This window comes from Rhinoraja longicauda, chromosome 20, assembly GCF_053455715.1.
Source record: "Rhinoraja longicauda isolate Sanriku21f chromosome 20, sRhiLon1.1, whole genome shotgun sequence".
Taxonomy (NCBI): domain Eukaryota; kingdom Metazoa; phylum Chordata; class Chondrichthyes; order Rajiformes; family Arhynchobatidae; genus Rhinoraja; species Rhinoraja longicauda.
The window spans coordinates 8,322,031-8,347,384 of NC_135972.1; the positions used below are offsets into that span (position 1 = coordinate 8,322,031).

The 25,354-nt window shown below is 46.8% G+C and overlaps 1 protein-coding gene across 3 annotated transcripts in view; it reads right to left on the minus strand.

The window, feature by feature from the left end:
• Positions 1–19,430, minus strand: part of scube1 (signal peptide, CUB domain, EGF-like 1) — a 208,764-nt gene extending 189,334 nt beyond the window's left edge. For 2 of the 3 annotated variants that reach the window (XM_078416899.1, XM_078416897.1), the window contains exons 1-2: positions 19,242–19,430; positions 13,907–14,029 (exon numbers count right to left, since the gene is read on the minus strand). In XM_078416899.1, coding sequence (XP_078273025.1) covers positions 13,907–14,029; positions 19,242–19,329 — 211 coding nt within the window. In that variant the 5' untranslated portion in view covers positions 19,330–19,430. The remainder of the gene's footprint in view (positions 1–13,906; positions 14,030–19,241) is intronic. The other variant, XM_078416898.1, reaches the window with a different exon arrangement.
• Positions 19,431–25,354: the final 5,924 nt, after the last annotated feature.

Here is a 25,354-nt window from a genome sequence, read left to right on the forward strand (position 1 = left end):
TCCGACTAAAGATAGATGATGTTTTGGGTCGGAACCCTTCTTACTCTCATAACATGGTTTAAACATGTTAGATCACAAACTAAAGCCATTGAGGTAAATAACCACTGATAAACACAAAATGCTGGAGTATCTCAGCGGGACAGGCAGCATCTCTGGAGAGAAGGAATGGGTGACGTTTTGGGTCGAGACCCTTCTTCAGCATCTGTTCAGATGGTGTTGATCAAAGGAAGATTTTGCCCAAGGGCTTTGACCTATCGAGGGACTATTTATTTTACTCATCCACCTGACAAAATAAACAGTTCCTACTGAACGGAACATTGTGCTAGATGGGAAACGTGTGGCCGTTTGAAATCTGGGCTCGATGAAGTGCTGTGTATCATCAGCAGCAGAAACGCACCCCAGCACAATGTGCGGCTGCTTGGCCCAGCCGTATCCTCCACTCCACAATCACTGACAGGCCAAGACATTAACTCTGGTTCAATGTGTAGGAAGGAACAGCAGACGCTGGCTTAAACCGAAGACAGACACAAAACCTGGTAACTCAGCGGGACAGGGGGCATCTCTGGAGAGAAGGAATGGGTGACGTTTCGGGGTCGAGACCATTCTTCAGGCTGGAATAGCCACCGATTCCTTCTCTCCAGAGATGCTGCATGTCCCGCTGAGTTACTGCAGCTTTTTGTGTCTGACCGGTTCAATGATGAATACAGAAGAGCGTGCAGAAGCAGTGCCATACAGGTTAGTTAGTTAGTTAGTTAGTTAGTTAGTTAGTTAGTTAGTTAGTTAGTTAGTTAGTTAGTTAGTTAGTTAGTTAGTTAGTTAGTTAGTTAGTTAGTTAGTTAGTTAGTTAGTTGGCTATCTAGTTAGCTAGTTCGCTAGTTAACTTGTTTGTTAGTCAGTCAGTCAGTCAGTCAGTCAGTCAGTCAGTCAGTCAGTTAGTTAGTTAGTTAGTTAGTTAGTTAGTTAGTTAGTTAGTTAGTTAGTTAGTTAGTTAGTTAGTTAGTTAGTTAGTTAGTTAGTTAGTTAGTTAGTTAGTTAGTTAGTTAGTTAGTCAGTTAGTTAGTTGGTTAGTTGGTTGGTTAGTTGGTTAGTTGGTTAGTTGGTTGGTTAGTTCGTTAGTTAGTTGGTTGGTTAGTTGGTTGGTTGGCTAGTTCGCTAGCTATATGCAAGGGTTACGTGGTTAGAGGTCAATATTCATACCGCTGGGTTGTAAGCTACCCAAGCGAATCTTGGTATTGCACTGTATCTTAGTACACATGACAATAATAAGCCGACACCAATAACAATTTCCTACGGCTGATTATCCTCATTGTCAATGTCTATTCACTTTACTCCTTGTGTGATTCTGGGCATGGACAGATGTTTAGTTTATTGTCACTTGTACAGTGGAACAGTGAAAAGTTTTTGTTGCGTGCGAACCAGTCAGTGGAAAGTCAATACATGTTTACAATCGAGCCGCCCACAGTGTACAGATACAGGGTAAAGTGAATAACGTGAATAACGTTTAGTGCAAGATAAAGTACAATCAAAGATAGTCTGAGGGTCTCCAATGAGGTAGATAGTAGCTCAGGACCGCAACCATAGTTGTTGGTAGGATGGTTGAGTTGCCTGATAACAAGTCTGAACAGATCTTGTCACTGAAAAAAAAAGACAAAGTGCCGGAGTAACTCAGCGGGCCAGGTAGCATCTCCTCAGGCCAGGACTCTTTTTCACAGCCTGAGGAAGGCTCCCGACTCAAAACTTCACCTCCCCATGTTCTCCACAGATACTTGACCATGGATAGGTGACATTCACAGAATTACTCCAGCACTTTGTGTCTTTTTTCGGTATAAAATCATCTGTAGTTCCATGCCTCTTAGTTCTTAAACTAAGGGGCCAACTGGGCTAAGTTTTAAATACAGGGCTCTATGTAAACTAAAAAGCAAGGAAACACCACAAGCTACAACCGACAGATTCTCTTAGTTTTCTCATGTCTTGGCAAGAATTATGGTGGAAACTTAAAGATCATCTCCAACCAATGATGGCAGAACCCAGCACATGAACATGAAAGATGGACACAAGATGCTGGAGTAACTCAGCGGCTCAGGCAGCAACTCTGGAGAAAAGGAATAGGTGATGTTTCGGGTCGAGACCCTTCTTCAGACTGAGAGTCGGGGAGAGGGAAACTAGAGGTATGAAAAGGCTCAGATCCGGCACCAGTTCAGAACCTTTGTTCTGAATTTCAGTTTAGTTTAGTTTTATTGTCACGTTCCTTCATAGGAATCTGAGGGGCAACTTTTTCCACACAAAGGGTGGCGGGTGTACGGAACAAGCTGCCAGAACAGGTAGTTGAGGCTGGGTCTATCCCAACATTTAAGAAACAGTTAGACAGGTACATGGATAGGACAGGTTTGGAGGGATATGGGCCAAACGCGGGCAGGTGGGACCAGCGTAGCCGGGACATGTTGGCCAGTGTGGGCTAGTTGGGCCGAAGGGCCTGTTTCCACGCTGAATCACTCTACGACTCTGAGCAAGTTGACAAGAGGAGCTGGCATTGGAACGTTGGGCCGAATGGCCTCCTTCAGTTCTGTGACCATTCTATAGTGTTACGGAAAAGTAGGCAAAACTCACGCAGAATATTTATTTGACAAAGCTTAGGAGGACAACCTTCTATATAAAAAAAAGTGCAAAAAATATAGAAACACAGAAAATAGGTGCAGGAGTAGGCCATTCAGCCCTTCGAGCCAGCACCGCCATTCAATATGATCATGGCTGATCATCCAAATTCAGCACCCCGTTCCTGCCTTCTCCCCACATCCCTTGATTCCGTTAGCCCTACGAGACAACTGAGGAAATTCAGAGTGTCTCTGAGGATCCTTCATTGCTTCTACTCTGGGGCTGTAGAGAGCACCCTGTCCGGCAACATTACAGTCTGGTTTGGGAACAGCTCTGCCCAGGACAGGATGGCCCTGCAGAGAGTAGTGCGTTCGGCAGAACGCACCATGGGAACTACACTCATCCCCCTGCAGGACCTATACATCAGGAGGTGCAGATCCAGAGCAAGCAAGATCATGAGGGACCCCTCCCACCCCAGTAACAGACTGTTCCAGATGCTACGATCAGGCAAAAGCCTCCGCTGTCACGCTGTGAAAACGGAGAGGATGAGACGGAGCTTCTTCCCACAGGCCATCAGGACTGTCAACTTTTATAACCCCAGAGACTAAATTTTTGTCGACATTAATAGTAACTTATTAACTTTATTTATATGCTGTAACTGTAATTCTTTTTTGTGCACAACCCGCAGGCATTGCCACTTTCATTTCACTGCACATCGTGTATGTGTATGTGACAAATAAATTTGACTTGACTTGACTTGACTTGACTTGAGCTATATCGAGAAAGGAGGGAATGAATAGCAGATGACAGTATAATCTTTGTGACTGGGAGGCAACAATAAATTCTTTTCAGTTCTTGACATCGACTAACCTCTCTTAAACTTGATTTCTGTTCATCCTTTATTCTCCAAGTACCCTTGCAGAAAAACATTTCTCATATAATGGGCCAATTTAACAGCTCTGGAAGTGGTTGTGCTATGCAACCTGGCTCCAAGTATTCTGAATTTCCTTAAAAGAACTTGCTCCTGGAGCATTAGCCAAACACCCCTCATTGCCCATCAGTGAACGTATTAAGAACTAACTGAACGGCAAACATAGAAACATAGAAACATAGAAAATAGGTGCAGGAGTAGGCCATTCAGCTCTTCAAGCCAGCACCACCATTCATTGTGATCATGGCTGATCATCCACACTCAGTAACCCGTGCCTGCCTTCTCCCCATATCCCTTGATTCCACTAGTCCCTAGAGCTCTATCTAACTCTCTCTTAAATCCATGCAGTGATTTGGCCTCCAGTGCCCTCTGCGGCGGAGAATTCCACAAATTCACGACTCTCTGGGTGAAAGAGTTCCTTCTCACCTCAGTTTTAAATGGCCTCCCCTTTATTCTAAGACTGTGGCCCCTGTTTCTGGACTCGCCCAACAAGGGCAGGAGTTGGACACAATCTGGACCAAACTGGGGAAGTAGATGGCATTGTGTAGGAAGGAGTTGCAGATGCTGCTTTACACCGAAGATGGACACAAAATGCTGGAGTAACTCAGGCAGCATCTCTGGAGAAAAGGAATAGATGACTTTTCGGGTTGAGACCCTTCTTCTTCAAAAAAAAAAAAAAAACTTTTTCACCCAGAGAGTTGTGAATCTGTGGAATTCTCTGCCGGAGAAGGAGGCCAATTCTCTGGATGCTTTCAAGGGAGAGTTAGATAGAGCTCTTAAAGCTGGCGGAGTAAAGGGACATGGGGAGAAGGCAGGAACTGGGTACTGATTGTGGATGATCAGCCATGATCACAGTGAATGGCGGTGCTGGCGCGAGGGGCCGAATGGCCTCCTCCTGCATCTATTGTCTATTCAGACTGAGAGTTAGGGGAGAGGGAACCTAGAGGTATGGAAAGGTACAGAACAAATCAGAGCTGGCACCCATGACCCAGGAAAGGTGGAGCCCACAATGGTCCATTGTTGGCTGTGGAAGAGGTGATAACGAAGCCATAAAACAGCGAGACTGGCAGGACCACTCGAGTTGGGGAGGGACGGGGGGAGAGGGAAAGCAAGAGTACGTTGAAATTAAGGAAATCGATATTCATACCGTTGGGGTGTAAGCTGCCCAAGCGAAATATAAGGTGCTGTTCCTCCAATTTGCGTTTGGCCTCACTGACATTGGAGGAGGCCCAGGACAGAAATGTCAGTTGGGGAACGGGAAGGGGAGTTAGAGTGTTTGGCAACCGGGAGATTACATTCCCTGAGGAAGATTTGGAGGTCAGTTGGATTCTCCAACAATCTGATAACTTCTATGAGACTCAGCTGTCAGCGGCAGGCTTATCGAAATGCGAGCTGAGGTTTACCATAACATTTTACACTTTGGCGATACAGCGCGGAAACAGGCCCTTCTGCCCACCGAGTCCATACCAACCACCAAGCACACTAGCACTATCCTACACACTAGGGACAATTCACAATTTTCGTTTTAACGAAGCCAATTAACCTACAAACCTGAGAGGAAACCGAAGCACCCGGAGAAAAGCCACGCGGTCACGGGGAGAACGCAAAACACCGTACAGACACCACCCGGAGTCAGGATGGAACCCGGGTCTCTGGTGCTGTAAGGCAGCAACTCTTCCGCTGCGCCACCGTGCCACATGAATGTAACTCTGTTTATCACTGCAACATATATTTCCATTCCATGGAAACTATCGACAGGGCTTTTCCACCTACACCACATCGTTTCTATTTTCAGTGCATGTATTGGGAATACCTAGTTTAGCCAAAAGATTGGGGGTGGGAAGAGTCGCATGACTCAAAGCAAACTGTATCTTTGGCAGAAATCAGAGCCAATTCGCTTGGAAAACAGGTCCTATTTAAAGGAAAGAGGAGCCACTGCGATGTCCCCCAATAAAACACAGCGAGTTGAGGTCAGATACGTTGTTGGCACAAAATGGCATCTCGGTCATTTACAGCACAGTCTGAAGAAGGGTCTCGACCCGAAACGTCACCCATTCCTTCTCTCCAGAGATGCTGCCTGTCCCGCTGAGTTACTCCAGCACTTTGTGTCCATCTTCAGTGAGGAGACCAAGCTCAGCTGGAAGAATTGCCGAACCAAGTTTACACTCTAGACTTTAGGGATAAAGTGCAGAAACAGGCCCTTCTGCCCACCAAGTCCACACCGACCCGCGATCACCCTGTACACCAGCATTATCCTACACACTATGACTTACTAAAGCCAATTGCAAATGTCGCCGGTGTGGGAGGAATAAAGGAATATATTATTATTATCAATTAACCTACAAACCTGTACGTCTTTGGAGTGTGGGAGGAAACCAGAGCACCCGGAGAAAACCCATGAAGTCGCAGGGAGAACATACAAACTCCGTACAGACAGCACCCGTAGTCAGGATCGAACCCGGGTCTCTGGCGCTGTGAGACAGCAACTCTACCGCTGTGCCACCGTGTGACAACACTACAGCGCTGCTTTTTCAGTGACTCTGAAGGGGACTTCACCTCTTGAGGAAAAGAACAGCTCGCAGGCAGCAGTAAAGAAAATGGAGGATGTCTTGCTGAATTGGTCATATTTTTAATATCAACAAAACCTTTCAGCAACTGTACCCACACTGTTTTAGGGTTGTGTATACACGTTATTGTATTTCAGCTCACATTTGAGTCTGGATGAGAAGCCATGATGGAGTTCTATAGGACGGCATCCTTTTACTTCCGAGATGCTGCCTGAACCGCTGAGTTATTCCTGCACTTTGTACCTATCTTCGATATACTGCTTATCGACATTTGCAGTTCCCTCCGACACAATTAATAACCACGGGACATTCTCAAATTCTGGAAATTAGGAAAGACAATTATAACGGGCGGCATGGTGGCGCAGCGGTAGAGTTGCTACCTCACAGCGCCAGAGGCCCGGGTTCGATCCTGACTACGGGTGCTGTCTGTGCGGAGTTTGTATATTCTCCCCGTGACTTGTGTGGGTTTTCTCTGGGTGCTCCGGTTTCTCCCCCACATTCCAAAGACGTACAGGTTTGTAGGTGAATCGGCTTGGTAGAATTGTAAATTGTCCCCAGTGTGTGTAGGATAGCGCTAGTGTGCGGGGATCGCTGGTCGGCACGGGCTCAGTGGGCCGAAGGGCCTGTTTCCGCGCTGTATCTCTAAACTAAACTAAGCTGGGCACGAAGGACTAAACAAAATGGTGAAATATGTTGAAATAGTTACAGTAGGAACAATGTTTACTTTTTTTTCAAAACCAAAGTATATTTCATTTCATTCCTCTAAAAGGGAACTTTTACTCGAGTTGCTGTTGTTGGCAACAAGTTTGGTTTCTAGACGTACCAGGCCAGAGTTAACGGTATCAATGATTGACAATGTCAGCAAATTGATATTGTACCATTAGTGAGACCATAAGAAGCAGGAGAAGGTCTATCAGCCCCATGAGCCTGCTTCACCACTCAGTAACATAATGGTAAGATGACATAATGATCCAATCTTGGCCATTTATCCCTTGAAGTCTGAAGTAGGGTCTCGACCCGCAACGTCAACAATTCCTTCTCTCCATAGATGGTGCCCATCCCGCTGAGTTACTCCAGCATTTTTCCTTTCCTTGACTCACTTGTAGTTCAAATGTGCAAGAACCCATATCGCTATCGTGCTGTTGTTTCCAATGCTAACTTGGTGCAAAATAGTTATGCCGAACAAAAATGTTTCATAACTCGAACAAAATACCCAGTTCCTTTAGAGATAGAGTTTGATTGTGCGTATGTGGGGTATACGTAAGAATATCCTATATATTCTTAAGAATTTAGTTTAGTTTAGAGATACAGTACGGAAACAGGCCCTTCGGCCCACCGTGTCCGCACCGACCAGCGATCCCGCTCATCAACACAACCCAGCACACCAGGAACAATTTACAATTTTACCAAGGCCAATTAACCTACACACCTGTACATCTTTGGAGTATGGGAGGAAACCGGAGCGCCCGGAGAAAACCCACTCAGGTCATGATGTGATCATACAAACTCCGTACAGACAAGCACCCGTAGTCAGGATCGAACCCATGTCTCTGGCGCTGCAAGGCAGAAACTCTACCACTGCGCCACCATGCTGCCCTCTATATGAATATTCATATATCCAACAAGAATGTTACTGAACTGTGTGCAATAAAGGACTATCACTGTACCTAGGTAATGTGACAAAATAAAGTACCATTGAACCAAAGGAGGTAGCTTTGGGAACCAATGTAGTTTTATGTTGCCATGAGTCAAATGTAGGTTTTAAAATAAATTTAGCTGTACAAATACTTGCAAAACACTTACCAGACTGATTTATTTGTTTGTTTGTTTTGTAAGCCAAAGCTAAAATATTTCCTTGCTTTCTTTGGCCGCTCTTAACTTTTGATGAAATAGAGAGTTTTTCTGTTTTAGCTTCAGGTTGGAGGCTTGTGAATGTTCTCTTAATGAGTTGTCCCTCTATTTATTTTCCACCACTCCCACAGGTAATGTGTTGAAGGCCTGCATCGTCCGAGGGCAGAGGCAAAGACCCACTTTGCAGGGAATTGTGGCAAAGTCTTCTGTCCTAATACTTTGTACCCGCTGCAGTTATTTCAAGCCAAGCCTGAACTCGACTTTTTATTCCACAGCGTATTAGCTGAGGGACTCCAGTTTTATCCCCTTTCCAATCCATCCACTGCTCCCCACCGACACGGCGGCGCAGCGGTAGAGTTGCTGCCTCGCGGTGCCAGAGTCCCGGGTTCGATCCTGACTATGGGAGTTTGTACGTTCTCCCCGTGACCTGCGCAGGTTTTCTCCGGGTGCTCTGGATTCCCCTCACACCCCAAGGACATGCAGGTTTGAGGGCTAATTGGCTTCGGTAAAATTGTAAATTGTCCCTAAAGCGTACAGGGATCGCTGGTCAACATGTGGAGGACCCTGACCCGAGAGGCAGGCAGCATCTCCCGAGAAAAGGAATGGGTGATGTTTCGGGTCAAGACCTTTCTTCAGACTGAGACTCAGGGGAGAGGGAAACTAGAGGTATGAAAAGGCTCAGGACAAATCAGAGCCGGCAACGATGTGGTATGAATAATGATTTATCTAATTTCAAATAACCCTTGCATTCCCTCTCTTCCTCATCCCAGTTCCACTGCTCGCATCCACATATCCCTTCGATCACCTCCTCCATAGCCAACATTGGGGATCACCTCCTCCACAGCCAACAAGGTGGCGCAGCGATAGAGTTGCTGCCTTACAGCGAATGCACCGCCGGAGACTCAGGTTCGATCCTGACTACGGGCGCCGTCTGTACGGAGTTTGTACGTTCTCCCCGTGACCTGCGTGGGTTTCCTCCCACACCCCAAAGACGTACAGGTTTGTAGGTTAATTATCTGGGAAAATGTAAAAATTGTCCCTAGTGTGTGTAGGATAGTGTTAATGTGCGGGGATCGCTGGGCGGCGCGGACTCGGTGGGCCAAAGGGCCTGTTTCCGCACTGTATCTCTAAATCTAAAATCTAAAATCTAAAAATCTATGGATCTCTCAAACAAAAACAAAAATCTTGCAATCCAGCGTTCCTGTCCGTGACTTCCCAAGACTCAAATCTTTCCTCCAGTTTTAGGATGTAAGATGGGGGGGTAAATCAGGGACCCCCATTTCTGGGAGAATATATCCATGAGGATGATTTGTAGCACAACATGGGTGCTGTTTTCAGAAGGGTCGTTCAACACATGGGTGAATGTAATTGGGTTTTGAACTTCAATAGACAATAGACAATAGGTGCAGGAGTAGGCCATTCGGCCCTTCGAGCCAGCACCCCCATTCAATGTGATCATAGCTGATCATTCTCAATCAGTACCCCGTTCCTGCTTTCTCCCCATACTCCCTGACTCCGCTATCCTTAAGAGCTCTATCTAGCTCTCTCTTGAATGTATTCAGAGAATTGGCCTCCACTGCCCTCTGAGGCAGAGAATTCCACAGATTCACAACTCTCTGACTGAAAATGTTTTTCCTCATCTCTGTTCTAAATGGCCTACTCCTTATTCTTAAACTGTGGCCCCTGGTTCTGGACTCCCCCAACATTGGGAACATGTTTCCTGCCTCTAATGTGTCCAACCCCTTAATAATCTTATACGTTTCGATAAGATCCCCTCTCATCCTTCTAAATTCCAGTGTATACAAGCCTAGTCGCTCCAGTCTTTCAACATATGACAGTCCGGCCATTCCGGGAATTAACCTAGTAAACTTACGCTGCACGCCCTCAATAGCAAGAATATCCTTCCTCAAATTTGGAGACCAAAACTGCACACAGTACTTCAGGTGCGGTCTCACTAGGGCCCTGTACAACTGCAGAAGGACCTCTTTGCTCCTATACTCAACTCCTCTTGTTATGAAGGCCAACATTCCATTGGCTTTCTTCACTGCCTGCTGTACCTGCATGCTTCCTTTCAGTGACTGATGCACTAGGACACCCAGATCTCATTGTACGTCCCCTGTTCCTAACTTGATACCATTCAGATAATAATCTGCCTTCCTATTCTTACCACCAAAGTGGATAACCTCACACTTATCCACATTAAACTGCATCTGCCGAGCATCCGCCCACTCACACAACCTGTCCAAGTCACCCTGCAACCTCATAGCATCTTCCTCACAGTTCACACTGCCACCCAGCTTTGTATCATCTGCAAATTTGCTAATGGTACTTTTAATCCCTTCATCCAAGTCATTGATGTATATTGTAAATAGCTGCGGTCCCAACACCGAGCCTTGCGGTACCCCACTAGTCACTGCCTGCCATTCTGAAAGGGACCCATTTATCCCCACTCTTTGCTTTCTGTCTGTCAACCAACTTTCTATCCATGTCAGTACCCTACCTCCAATACCATGTGCTCTCATTTTGCCCACCAATCTCCTATGTGGGACCTTGTCGAAGGCTTTCTGAAAGTCGAGGTACACCACATCCACCGGCTCTCCCCAGTCAATTTTCCTAGTTACATCCTCAAAAAATTCCAGTAGATTAGTCAAGCATGATTTCCCCTTCATAAATCCATGCTGACTCGGAACGATCCTGTTACTGCTATCCAAATGCTCAGCAATTTCGTCTTTTATAATTGACTCCAGCATCTTCCCCACCACCGATGTCAGACTAACTGGTCTATAATTTCCCGTTTTCTCTCTCCCTCCTTTCTTGAAAAGTGGGATAACATTAGCTACCCTCCAATCCACAGGAACTGACCCGGAATCTATAGAACATTGGAAAATAATCACTAATGCGTCCACAATTTCTAGAGCCACCTCCTTAAGCACCCTGGGATGCAGACCATCAGGCCCTAGGGATTTATCAGCCTTGAGTCCCATCAGTCTACCCAAAACTTTTTCCTGCCTAATGTGAATTTCCTCCAGTTCCTCTGTCACCCTAGGATCTCTGGCCACTAGAACATCTGGGAGATTGTTTGTATCCTCCTTAGTGAAGACAGATCCAAAGTACCGGTTCAACTCGTCTGCCATTTCCTTGTTCCCCATAATAAATTCCCCTGCTTCTGTCTTCAAGGGACCCACATTTGCCTTGACTATTTTTTTCCTCTTCACATACCTAAAAAAGCTTTTACTATCCTCCTTTATATTATTGGCTAGCTTACCCTCATACCTCACCTTTTCTCCCCGTATTGCCTTTTTAGTTATCTTCTGTTGCTCTTTAAAAGAGTCCCAATCCTCTGGCTTCCCACTCTTCTTTGCTATGTTATACTTCTTCTCTTTTATTTTTATGCTGTCCTTGACCCCTCTCCCAGCGGACAAAAGGTACAACTCCAGATTCGGGGACAGTTTCTTCCTAGCTGTTATCAGGCAACTGAATCATCCTACCACAACCAGAGAGCAGTCCTGAACTACAATCTACCTCATTGGTGACCCTCGGAATATCTTTGATTGGACTTTACTGGCTTTACCTTGCACTAAACGTCATTCGCTTTATCATGTCTCTGCACACTGTGGGCGGCTCGATTGTAATCATGCATTGTCTTTCCGTTGACTGGTTAGCAAGCAACGAAAGCTTTTCACTGTACCTCGGTACACGTGACAATAAACTAAACTGAACTGAACTTATAGGGGAGTGATAGGGTGAACCTGAATCTGAGATCTGGGGCATCACGGTGGCGCTGTGATAGAGTTGCTGCCTTACAGCGGTAGAGTTGCTGCCTTACAGTGGTAGAGTTGCTGCCTTACAGCGGTAGAGTTGCTGCCTTACAGCGGTAGAGTTGCTGCCTTACAGTGGTAGAGTTGCTGCCTTACAGTGGTAGAGTTGCTGCCTTACAGTGGTAGAGTTGCTGCCTTACAGTGGTAGAGTTGCTGCCTTACAGCTCCCATCCTGACTATGGGTGATTTTCTGTAGGGAGTCTGTCCGCTCTCCCCGTGACCTGCGTGGGCTTTCTCCGAGATCTTCGGTTTCCTCCCACACTCCAAAGTCGTACAAGTTTGTAGGTTAATTAGCTTGGTGTACGTGTAACTTTTCCCTAGTGTGTGTAGGATTGTGTTAGTGTGCGGGGATCGCTGGTCGGAGCGGACTCGGTGGGCCGAAGGGCCTGTTTCCGCGCTGTATCTCTAAACTAAACTGAACTGGTGTGCCAATTGTTTTCAATGGGAGCATTCTCTTCCCAGTGGGAGGTCACGGGATCAAGCCTTACTCCAGGAATGTCAGCACATCACTCAGGCTGGCTCCCCACCGTGGCACCACTGTTACCACCACTGTATCGGAAGGCATTAAACCATCGCCTCTACTTGTGTTCTCAGGTTGGATTATCCCAGTGTTCTGGACAAGATTTATCCCTAAAACAATACCATCCATTTATTTAGTTCATTGCTGTTTTAGGTCCCAAATAGTGTATAAACTGGCCATTGCAGTATTTCAATCTGTTGGGTGTGTCTTTTTTTAGTTTAGAGATACAGCGTGGAAACAGGACCTTCGGCCAACCAAGTCCGTGCCAACCAGTGATCCCCGCATACTAGCACTATCCTACACACACTAGGGACAATTTACAATCCAACTCCTTCTTTAAATTTGCCGAGGACAGCGCCGCTGTTGGACGAATCACAGACGATGATGAGTCAGAGAATGAAAGGAGAGCGATCGTTCGAACAAACTACACCAGCACACCGAGCTTGCTCTCAGCGTGAGAAGACCAAGGAGTTGAGGCCTCACATATTGGCTGTTGTTCATTCGACTTGAACACAAAGCCTTTCACAAAGGTAAATCGCTCAGAATCCCTCCAAGAGCCGGCATTAATTGCCTGTAGCTTCCTAGATCCTGGTAGCATAGGTGGTGAGAGCAGGTATTGAGGGGGGTGGTTCTGGGACACCAGAACTAACCATTGAGCCTTGGAGTTGTGGGCCTAACTCAATGGAACACCAGTGAAGGGAGGTGCCCACTTATGGCGTCGCGTTAAAGCCGCTGCCCTGCAGCGCTTAGAGCACAAGAGACCCGTGTTCGATCCCGACCGCGGGCGCTGTCTGCACGGAAATTGTACGTTCTCCCCGTGACCACGTGGGTTTTCTCCAAGATCTTCGGTTTCCTCCCACGCTCCAAAGATGTCCAGATTTGTAGGTTAATTGGCTTGGTATAAATGTAAGTTGCCCCTACTGTATGTGCAGGTTAGCGTTAGTGTGCAGGGATCGCTGTTCGGTGCGGACTCAATGGGCCGAAGGGCCTGTTTCAGCGCAGTATCTCTAAACTAAACTAGGCTCTGTTCATGGACATACTGTGTATGAAATGGATGCAAGCTGGTAATTCACGAGCTACAACAGTAGTCCCAAAGACAACTTTGAACACATTGCTAGTTTTAAACGCAGTTTTAGACATTTGAAAGACTGAGATTAGATTTTGTTGGTAATATCAATATCATTCCTAAATGAGACTAGAGGCGAGAAACCTATTCTCAGACCAGGAGCGGCACAGTGGAGCAGCAGTAGAGTTGCTACTGTACGCCCGTACCTACAGCGCCAGAGACCCGGAAAGATTTCAACCTATGGCATTCTTGGAAGCCATCTTTCTTAATGAAGGGCATTGGCAATGGTTTTAGTTTTAACCTACAGACCAGCACGTCTTTGGAATGTGGGAGGGAACTGGAGCACTCAGAGAAAACCTGCACGGGGAGAACACACAAACTCCGTACAGACAGCACCCGAGGTCAGGATCGAACCCGGGTCTCTGGTGCTGTAAGACACCTGGAGCAAGGGCAAGATTGTACCTATTCACTTGTAGGTGTGAATAATTTGGTGTATAACCAGAAAGGAAAATCTTCTCCCCTGCGAGCAAGTAAATCGCTAGACTTTAGCCTTCCATTTACCTTCGCATTGTTTCCCATCTCCTTTGTAGCCAGGTTTGCAGATGCATTTGTAGGACTTGGGTGTATTTTGGCAGATGGCATCAATGTGACAATCATCGGTCCCGACAGTGCACTCATCGAGATCTAGAACGAGACGAGAAAGAGTTAAGCATCGCCATTCCAATGGTCGACCATTGACGAATTATACCCATGTCATGTGGCATTACTCCATCCCCAGGATGGAAGGACCTGTCATACGAGGAAAGATTGGAAAGACTAGGCTTGTATTCACTGGAGTTTAGAAGGATGAGAGGGGTTCTTATAGAGACATATAAAATCATAAAAGGACTGGACAAGCTAGATGCAGGAAAAAAAATCCAAATGTTGGGGGAGTCCAGAACCAGGGTCACAGTCTTGGAATAAAGGGGAGGCCATTTAAAACTGAGGTGAGAAGGAACTTTTCCACCCAGAGAGTTGTGAATTTGTGGAATTCTCTGCCACAGAGGACAGTGGAGGCCAATTCACTGGATGAATTTAAAAGAGACTTAGATAGAGCTCTAGGGGCTAGTGGAATCAAGGGATATGGGGAGAAGGCAGGCACAGGTTACTGATTGTGGATGATTAGCCATGATCACAATGAATGGCGGTGCTGGCTCAAAGGGCCGAATGGCCTCCTCCTGCACCTATTTTCTATGTTATCTGTTATGTTCTAGTGCATGGTGTGGTGGTAAGGAGATGGCAGCACAAAGGGAATTTGCCCATCTTGCCACCCGACTGTTGGGCTGCCAACCCTTACCTCAGCTGTGATCTTTAAGACCAGAAGACACAGGGGCAGAATTAGGCCATTCGGCCCAGCAGGTCTACTCCACCATTTAATCATGGCTGATCTATCTTTGCAATGTAAGCACAGGTAAACAAAGGTAACCTTTTATTAGACTCATATTATTGAGCTCATAAGTTCATGTTCCAGGAGCAGAATTAGGCCATTCGGCCCATCAAGTCTACTCCGCCATTCAATCATGGCTGATCTATCTCCCCCTCTCAACCTCATTCTCCTGCACAGTGGCAGAGTTGCTGCCTTACAGCGCTTGCAGTGCCAGAGACCCGGGTTCGATCCTGACTATGGGTGCTGTCTGTACGGAGTTTGTACGTTCTCCCCGTGACCTGCATCCTCTCCACATCCGCTCTATCCAGCACTTTGTGTGTCCGTCTACATTTAGAATATTATCACGCACACGTCCAATATAGATTGGCACAGTGTCCCGAAACCTCAGCTTTGGTTCCTGTAACTTTGTTACTGGTGCAATATGAGGGGATGGGGGGAAAGATTAGCACAACAATTCACACAGAATCAAACTTGCATTCTCACATGTTTGGTACCAAACTACCCTCAAAACGAAAATGCATGCATTTAATTTTATTAAACCGAGCCAACAAGATTCGAGACACCACTGCCCCTGTCGATCAAGAATGGAACTGAAGCCTAAACTTTGGGACCTCTAGAGAGAAAACAGCAATGTTAATGCAACTAATATAGTGGTTATTCAGGAAGGTCGCGCAGACAGATATAGTGTGATTTAGGTCATTGTGTTTTCCAGTCCCCCTACTCTGTCTGTTAAGTCATTTGGAAAAATACTAAGCCAAACCTCGTTATGTGTCGGAAGGAACTGCAGATGCTGGTTCACACCGAGGTTGGACAAAAACACAACATGCTGGAGTAACTCAGCGGGTCAGGCGGCATCTCTGGAGAGGATGAATGGGTCGAGACCCTTCTTCAGACCCCTGTTATGTTTTGATTTGCACAGCCTCGGTTAATCGTGTTAAGATGCTGTTGGGATGGGGGTGGTTTCCAGACGAGTATGTATGTTGCAACTTGTGTCGGTCGTTATGAACTGCAGATGTGTTGCCTTTCTTTGCACCGAAGATAAGACACAACCCCTTGGAGTAACTCAGCGGGACGGGCAGCATCTCTGGGGAGAAGGTTGATATCCACAGATGCTGCCCGTCCCGCTGAGTTTTTTCCAGCGTTTTGTATCTTGCAAAACGTGCGCGCTGAGAGCGTTGGAGATGTGTGTTGGGTTTCGCCAGAGCTGAGCCGTTCCCAGAGAGGGGGCAATAGTGGAGGGACACATGTGCAGCTTGCTCGGACTCGGTGCCACAGACAGTGCGACGTTATTTCACGGTCCTCGAAGGCCAAACACTGCCTGGGCAAGAACAACAAACGCGCCGAACTGCAGCCTCGTGTCTTTTAAATGCCAACCGAGGGAGAGGGAGGGGGGGAGAGGAGAGGGGGGGGAGAGTAGGGAGGGGGAGAGGAGGAGAGGAGAGAGGGGGAGAGGGGAGAGGGGGAGAGGGGAGAGGGGGAGAGGAGAGAGGGGGAGAGGAGAGAGGGGGAGAGAGAGGGGGAGAGGAGAGAGGAGGGGAGGAGAGAGGGGGAGAGAGAGGGGGAGAGGAGAGAGGAGGGGAGGAGAGAGGGGGAGAGAGAGGGGGGAGGAGAGAGGGGGGAGGAGAGAGGGGGAGGAGAGGGAGGAGGAGAGGGGGGAGGAGAGGGGGGAGGAGAGGGGGGAGGAGAGGGGGGAGGAGAGGGGGGAGGAGAGGGGGGAGGGGGAGAGGAGAGAGAGGAGAGAGAGGGGGAGAGGGGGAGAGGGGGAGAGGGGGAAGAGGAGAGAGGGGGAGAGCGGGAGACATGTCTTTCAGTATGGCTATCCTCTTAGCATATTGGGTGGTGAACGTCATAAGGAAGTCGAGGGGCTAATTAAGAGGTGCCCATTAAAACGTCACCCATTCCTTCTCTCCAGAGATGCTGCCTGTCCCGCTGAGTTACTCCAGCTTTTTTTGTGTCTATCTTCGTAATTTAAGAGGCAGTTATGATAACATTGGTTAAACCTGCCTTCTGGGCCGCTTTGTTTTGGTATCTCTCGCCCGTATGAGTCAAACCAAAGCAGCATAACGTGTAAAGTTCATCAAAGATGCACATTTATATATTTTTTAAATCTAAACCGGCTCAAAACTTTAGACAGTGATATTGTCTAAATGCACATCATTTTAATTCGCGTGTAGATAGACGTACACACACCGGGGCTGCTGGCAAACGAAAAGAGGGATTTATTTACTTATAATTAACACAGGTCTGTCAATTTCCAACATCTCAACAGCAAATTTGCTACAGTGATAACAAACGCCAAGGCGCTTGGTTCAGTTCAATGTCGCGTTAAATATAAAAACAATTCTGATTTCCCCATTGAATTTTGTTTTTTTAAACAGATGGGAATGGGCAACTTTGTGAGCATTTCCTTTGGAAATTGGCGACTCGTGCTTCGTGAGTTAATTAAAAAACAAATAATTTAAAAGTCTGAAGAAGGGTCTCGACCCGAAACGTCGCCCAATCCTTCTCTCCTGAGATGCTGCCTGACCCGCTGAGTTACTCCAGCATTTTGTGAATAAATACCTTCGATTTGTACCAGCATCTGCAGTTATCTTCTTATACATATATAATTTAAAAGTCCCAATTTGAATTGCTAATTGGCCCCGAGGCATCATTATTCGAGCCGGCGCTATTGATTAATGGATTACTGTCAATAAGCCGGCGGCTGCTGGGCTGGGCGAGGGGAGGGGGGGGGGGGTGAGACTGGTCATCGATTTGTTCGCAGTGAGTGTCATTATCCATCTGTGTCGAAGCCGGACCATTCATTGTCCGCGTTCCCTCGGTGCCCATGGGTCCTTCGAGAGTCAGACGTGAAGCGGGCGTGCATTGCAAATTCATCCACAAACCCCCTGGCCACTTGGTCACTATTGCATCTTGTGGCGATGTAGGTTTGGTCAGAAGGGTTCATTGAGGCCGCATCTAACAGATTGCAATGGCCTTGACAATAATGGCAATCTAATGAGCGTTTAAACGTTTACGGGAGTCTTTTGGACGAGGAAGACCTTTTATTTATTCATAGACACTCATTTTCTCCTCTTCCCCTCCCCCTTTAAGGAATCAGCCGGCTTTTTGTTGTTGTTGTTGTTGTTGTTGTTGTTGTTGTTAAATCGATTGAATCTGCCGGCTCGATCAAATCCCAAACTGAGTTTCAGATAAAATGAACTGGGAGGCAATCCGAGACTAGATCTCCGACAAGCAGCAGTCGGCTGCAGCGAAGCAGAAAATAAATAGTGCCTTGTCATATTTTGACCCATTATCAAGTACTCCTCCCCGATGGTTTCACGGGACTTGACAGCTGGGTTCCTTGGTGTCGCCGCCGTCCGCAGAATTAAACTGCAAATGAGCCCAAAGGGGGCTTTTCATGAGTACTGGAGGGGGGGGGGGATCAGTCTGTGTGTTAACCAATAAGTAAAATATCGCTCTTTCTGCAGGGAATATCTGTCCTAGTACAAACTCCCTTCCAATCTCTCAATTTTAACTATTTAATCACTGCAAATCTGTTTGTTTTTTTCCCCCAATATAAAGTATTCCACAATATAAAGTAAGACTCTATAAAATATAACATGCAACAAAAGCAACTTGGTTATAATCCTTCCGAAATACACGGCCCAGTGTTTTAACAGAGGCATTTAAAAAAAAAAAAAACACATTAGGAAAACCAGACTTGCAATCATTTCACAGTGCAAAAGTTAAACAAATATCTTCGGATTAAACCGGCATCTGCAGTTCGTTCACACACTCGACATTACAAACTTTATTCAAGTTCAGGACGTTTAGTATTTGCACAAAAACTTCCAATTAGATTAGGAGGGAGAGGAGGGGGGGGAGGGAGAGAGAGTCTCGGACGTTTTAACTAATATAAATGACGTTGGGGCTGCTAAAAATAAAAGCTTGAAAGTAGCCCCACGTTTGCATTAAAATACAAAACGGCCACAATTAAAAGAACTGAAAGAAAATGCTTACTCCTTTGTTTCGCCTTTCCCCCAGGTACTACTGTATTCTGTTCCTTGAGCAGTAATAAAAGTGTCGTGCTGGCGGGGGTGCTTAATGGCTTCTGAAAGTTGCAAATATTTCCCCTTGCAAAATGTTAAGGATTAGCTGCAGATTTCAACATTGGGGGACATACACACACAGCCAGGCGGCTGAACGGAAATCTCTTGGAAGTCGTGGCTTCAAAGCCCGGGACGGGACAAAATAAAAAGAGTCTTACCACACATTGACTGGTTGCAAACATTCATTCACCCCCCCCTCTCACCCCCTCTCCCTCCCTCCCTCCCCACCCCGAAATGTATATAACTGACAAACACTCACCCTCACTAAAAAAAATAAAAAAATAAACAGACTCAAATTCCTCTTTCACAGTTTGCAATATATATATATATATTTTTTAAAAGGTTACAGAGAGAATGTTTCAAATTGCAGAAGTCTTACCGACAGTCCCACTAGTTCCCAAGGAACGACAAGTATTTAACAGGACGAAAAGCAAACAGAGGTGCCATGAAAGACAAACAGTGCCCATAATGATATGTTTCGATCCTCGGTGTTTCTTTGATAAGACGCGTTTGGACTGAGAATCTGAGGAGCTGACAGCCTCATTTTCATGCGGGAAGCGTCAGGGGGCACAGGCGCGCCCCCTGCGGGCACGCGCACGGGCACGAGCAGGGCGCATTCCCAGCGCGCGTGCACGACACAAACCAACCGGGCTGTTGCAAAAAGACGCTTTGTGGTGGTGGTTGAGAGGGAGGGAGGGAGGGAGGGAGAGGGTGGGAGAGAGAGAGAGGGAGGGAGGGAGGGAGGGAGGGAGGGAGAGAGAGAGAGGGAGGGAGAGAGAGAGAGAGGGAGGGAGAGGGAGGGTGGGAGAGAGAGAGGGAGGGGAAGGGAGGGGGAGAGGGAGGGGGAGAAGGAGGGGAAAGGGAGAGAGAGAGAGAGAGAGAGAGAGAGAGAGAGAGAGAGAGAGAGAGAGAGAGAGAGAGAGAGAGAGGGAGGGGGAGAGGGAGGGGGAGAGGGAGGGGGAGAAGGAGGGGGAAAGGGGAGAGAGAGAGAGAGAGAGAGAGAGAGAGAGGGTGAGAGGGAGGGGAGAGAGGGAGTGGGAGGGGGGGAGAGAGAGAGAGAGAGAGAGAGAGAGGGGGGTGGCGGGCGCAGTGAGGCGAGGCGCGGGGGGCAGCGTCTGGGACAGGATTGGAAAACGGGACGCGGTCCCGGGGAGACGGGACGCGGTCCCTGGATTCCCACCTCCCCTTCTCTCCCCTTCCCTTCCCTTCCCCGGCACCCGCGAGGAGAGGTCCAGCCTTCTCATTGACGAAGGGGAGTCTCCATCTCCACCCCCTCGCGTCCCCCCCTCGTTGTTTTTATTTGCACGGGGGCGCAATGGTTTTGCATCGCAACAAAAAAACAAAGTGGGAGCTTTTGTTGTGTGCGTGGCCGGGTGAGATCGCGCCTCTTGGGGGTAAGGAGGAGAGGGGGGGGGGTGGGGTATGGGGTGGGGTATGTGGAGCTTGACCAGCAGCAAGCCGGTGGGTCGTTTGCAAAGCGACGCGGGTTGTGTCCCGAGTTGTGGGCTTTGCACCGACCGCTCTGGTCGCTTCAAGAGCAAACATTGCAAGCGAGCGTGCATTGTTTCTCATGTTGAGCACTGGGCCATTGCAACGAGCCTCTGTCTCTCTCTGTAAAGGTGCAATCAATGCCCCAGTGCGTCCGAGGCCGGGCTGCTGAGATGACACTTGTCTCTATTCTATCCACTGGCAGCCTGGTTTGCGTTATAGACCTGCCTTCGAGCCTCATCTTCCCCATTATCTTGGCGAGGGATTCCCAGTCTGAAGAAGGGTCTCGACCCATCCCTTCTCTCCCGAGATGCTGCCTGACCTGCTGAGTTACTCCAGCATTTTGTGAAATAAATACCCCAGAACTGTACCAATTCGAGTCGACAAGGCGTCCGTGTCCACCTCCTATCTCCTTGACAACCACAGGGGAAGTCGTGTGATGTGGATGTTTTTTTTGGCCCCAGATGTCAGAACAAAGGAAATATGGATGAACTTAACACAAATATAATATCGAGACATTTACCTTCACATGAGTTTAATGGGTATGTTTGGATGGACTGTTTAAACGGAGGGCAGTGTGCCAATCTAGTGCTGAACCATCACTAACCCAGTGATGGGTTTGAAGTCAAGAAAGGCGCAAAATGCTGGAGTAACGCAGCGGGACAGACAACATCTCTGGAGAGAAGGAATGGGTGACGGGCGAGTCGAGTGAAATGGGTGAAGAGTCGAGCCCCGTTCTCAAACTGAGAGTCAAGGGAGAGGGATATTAGAGATATGGAAGGATAAGGTGTGAAAACAAGAGATCAAAGGGGACGAGAGTCAAGGAAAATGTAGAATAGATCATTGTTATATAAGAAGATAACTGCAGATGCTGGTACAAATCGAAGGTATTTATTCACAAAATGCTGGAGTAACTCAGCAGGTCAGGCAGCATCTCAGCAGAGAAGGAGAAGGGTCTCGACCCGAAACGTCACCCATTCCTTCTCTCCAGAGATGCTGCCTGTCCCGCTGAGTTACTCCAGCATTTTGTGTCTATCTACGGTTTAAACCAGCGGTCTGCAGTTTCTTCCCACACATGGTTTAGAGATAAGTATCTGATTAAAGCTTCTAAGAGCGGATCAATAATAAGAGGTGGAGGGTTTTTTTTCTCTCTAAGTTACTGACTTGAATTCCCTGTGGGGGGGGAGTGGAAATCGCACAATACACACTGAAGAGATGAAAGCCACTAATTTCCCCTGAGGTACCAATTAGATCAATGTGCTCGGTGTGAATTAAATACATCAATTTGCGTGCACAGCGTGGACATAATTAAACTGTTTGTTGTAGGATCACGTTCTGCAACGTTTGGATACAGTAATTCTGATAAATTAAGATTCCTGAATTTGTTGACAGGGTAGCGTGTTTTCAATGAATATTTCTGAATATCAAATTGCCAAATACAAATAAATCATTGAACCAGCAATGATGCCGGGAAAACTTTTATAATTGTTTTAGAAGTGTCACTGTCTTCGAAACTAGTTAATGATCCAAAAATACTTCCCTATTTCTATAAGTTACAAATGTCAAGCAGTAACAGTTGCTGACTTCATTCCCATTTCACATTACCTGATTCTGTCACAATTGTTACAGAGTCCTAGAATGCGGAAACAGGCCCTTCAGTCCAACTTGCCCACATGTCCCAGCTAAACTACTCCCACCTGCCCGCATTTGGTCCGTATCCCTCCAAACCTGTCCTACGCATGTACCTGTCTAACTGTCTCTTAATGGGATAGTCCCAGCCTCAACTACCTCCTCTGGCAGCTTGTTCCATACACCCACCACCCTTTGTGTGAAACAGTGACTCCTCAGATTCCTATTAAATCTTTTTTCCCTTCACCTTAAACCTTTCTCCTCTCATCCTTGATCCACCTACTCTGCACAAGAAACTCTGTGCATCTACCCAATCTATTCCTCTCATGACTTATACACCTCAATAAGATCACCCCTCATCCTCCTGCGCTCCAAGGAATAGAGTCCCAGCCTACTCAACCTCTCCCTATAGCTCAGACCCTCTGGTCCTGGCAACATCCTCGTACATCTTCTCTGTACCCTTTCCAGCTTGACCCATATATGTGTTCATCTCATGACAACCCTCAAGTGTCCAAAAATAAAACTGCAAGATACAAAATAATATAATAGGCTAAGACAGCTAATAAACACAAATGACTCCTACACACCGGCCCCTAATTGTTCTATGTATATTACAAAACAATTACTAACAAACATTAAAAGGAGCCATAAAAACTTCACACATAATCAAAATAAAGCATGCATTAAATGTTGGCATCTAATCTACTTTAGTGATTCTTCAATGTTTAAGGCCATCAGTCTTTGCTGTACTCAGGTATCAGTTTCTAGGAGCAGACATATCTTCATTATCGGTCTTTCCAAGATGTTGCTCTTAGTCTGAAGTTGAACTGTGCGCACAAGACCTTGTGCATCTGGTATGGTCCCCAATGTTTTGCCCATTGGCCAGGATCTTCTTCAATCTTCTTCTCTTCCAGCTTAAGAAGCGGTGTGCTGTTAGTCCTCTTGATGCTTCATCTGCAGGGTTTTCCTTTGTACCAACATATCTCCATTGGGATACATCAGTAGCACCCCTTACAAAAGAGATTCTGTTTACTACAAATGTTTGAAAGCGTTTGGTTTCGTTGTTGATGTACTTAAGCACCATTGTGCTATCGGTCCAGAAGATGTATTTGTCTAGTTTTAGATATGAAACAGTGCAATAGCCACTTTCGCTGGCGTTTCCTAACTTGAAAGGTAAGTCTAGACAATAGTGACCATCTCCACTGTGCTCTGGTTTCTCAGTTCACCATCCAGAGTAGTTCCATTTGTGACAGAGATTTCTGGGCGGTCATCTTCAGTTTTGCTGGTGATGGTGATCCATTTAGTCTTCCACCATCGATAAAAACTGTAGAGTTTTCTGTGGAACTAGTTAGTTCAGCAATTACTTTGGTTGAAACGTCTTCAAGGTGTGCTGGGATTTCTGGTGCAGGATCCCCTGAAGTTTCCAGTTCTATCATTTCTTGATCCGAAGATTCATGGTTTTCTGGTGCTACTTCAACTGAATGCAACAGCGATCCACTCTCCTCCAGCACTTCATACGATGGTTGTGGATTAACATTAGTATCCCGAACAAAGCTCCCAACTGTTTAGCTTTTTGTCCCGCCCCCCTGACATCAGTCTGAAGAAGGGTCTCGACCCGAAACGTCACCCATTCCTTCTCTCCTGAGATGCTGCCTGACCTGCTGAGTTACTCCAGCATTTTGTGAATAAATAGCTTCATCATACACAATCAGTTTAATGTCTGGTGCTAGTTCAGAGTTGGTCTCAGTCACCTCTGTGCCCAGACAAGTATTTTCAGGACCAGATTCTCCAGCCAATGGATCAGCTTGGTCTGATTTGGATGAGATGCAGGTTTCATCACCAATTGCTTAAAGGGGGACTAAATGGTGAAAACTTATCATGATCCAAATCAAGCTTAAAAGCAGACCAAGCAAGTAATCCGAAGACAGGTTTGATAGGGATCGAGTCAGATATTTTTCAATCGAGGTGTTTACCTTCATGTGACTTTGCTCATGTGAATTTGTTCAGATTATGCTCATGTCATAAGAACATAATTAAGCCATTCAACCCATTGTGTCTACTCTGCCATTCAATACAATACAATACAATATATCTTTATTGTCATTGTACAGGGGTACAACGAGATTGGGAATGCGCCTCCCATACGATGCAATAAATTAATTAGCTAGTCAGTATTAATTTAAACAACCCAATGAAACAAATTGGAACAGTTTTAAAACAGAATAAAGTGCAAGTAGATCTGTGCCGGATCACTGTGCGATGTGACCATCCGGCTCAGCAGCACCGGTTCATAGCAGCTATGGCCCTGGGGATGAAGCTGTTCCTGAGTCTGGAAGTGCAGGCACAGAAGGCCTTGTATCATCCGCCCAATGGTAGAAGTTCGAACAGACTGTTGCAGGGGTGTGAAGAGTCTTTGTGGATGCTGGTGGCTTTTCTGAGGCATCGTGTGTTGTAGATGCCCTCCAAGGCTGGTAGCTGTGTTCCGATGGTCCTCTGAGCTCTATGGACTACCCGCTGAAGAGCTTTCCTCTGTGCCTCCGTGCAGCTGAGGTACCATGTGTTAGGATGCTCTCTATGGTGCAATGGTAGAATGTCGTCAGCAGCTGTTGGGGTAGACCAGACTTCTTCAGTGTTCTTAGGTAGAACAGTCGTTGCTGTGCCTTCTTGACCAGTGCAGCAGTGTTATTGGACCATGTTAGGTCATGGCTGATCTCAATGGATATTTTTATGGCGGAGATTGACAGATTCTTGATTAGCACAGGCTTCCAGCGTTATGGGGAGAAGGCCGGAGAATGGGGTTGAGAGGGAAAGATGGATCAGCCATGATTCAATGGCGGAATAGACTTGATGGGCCAAATGGCCTAATTCTGCTCCTGTCACTATCTATCCTTCTCAAGCCGATTCTCCTGCCTTCTCCCCATAATCTTCGACAACCTTACTGATCAAGAATCTGCCAATCTCCATCTTATAAACAAACACCCAGTGCTCGGGGCAGTTTGAAAGTGAGGAAAAAAGCAAGATAAATCCTTTGGATATGCAAGATCCTGCAGATGCTGGAATCTTGAGCCAAACACAAAGTGCTGGAGGAACACAGTGGGTCAGGCGGCATCTGGGGAGAGAATAGACGGACTCCGTTTTGGGTTGGGACCCTTGCTCGCCCTTTAGAAGGCTGGACAAAGAGGGCAAGATTCTCCAGATGCTCTGGCTTGCTAGTGCAGTGAGCTACCAGAGTAACCCAAGCTTGATCAGCTCCGAACAGGTGGTGCAGCGGTAGAGTTGCTGCCTTACTGCGCCAGAGACTCGGCTTCGATCCTGACCCTGCTATCTGTACGGAGTTGGTACGTTCTCCCCGTGACCCGCGTGGGTTTTCTCCAG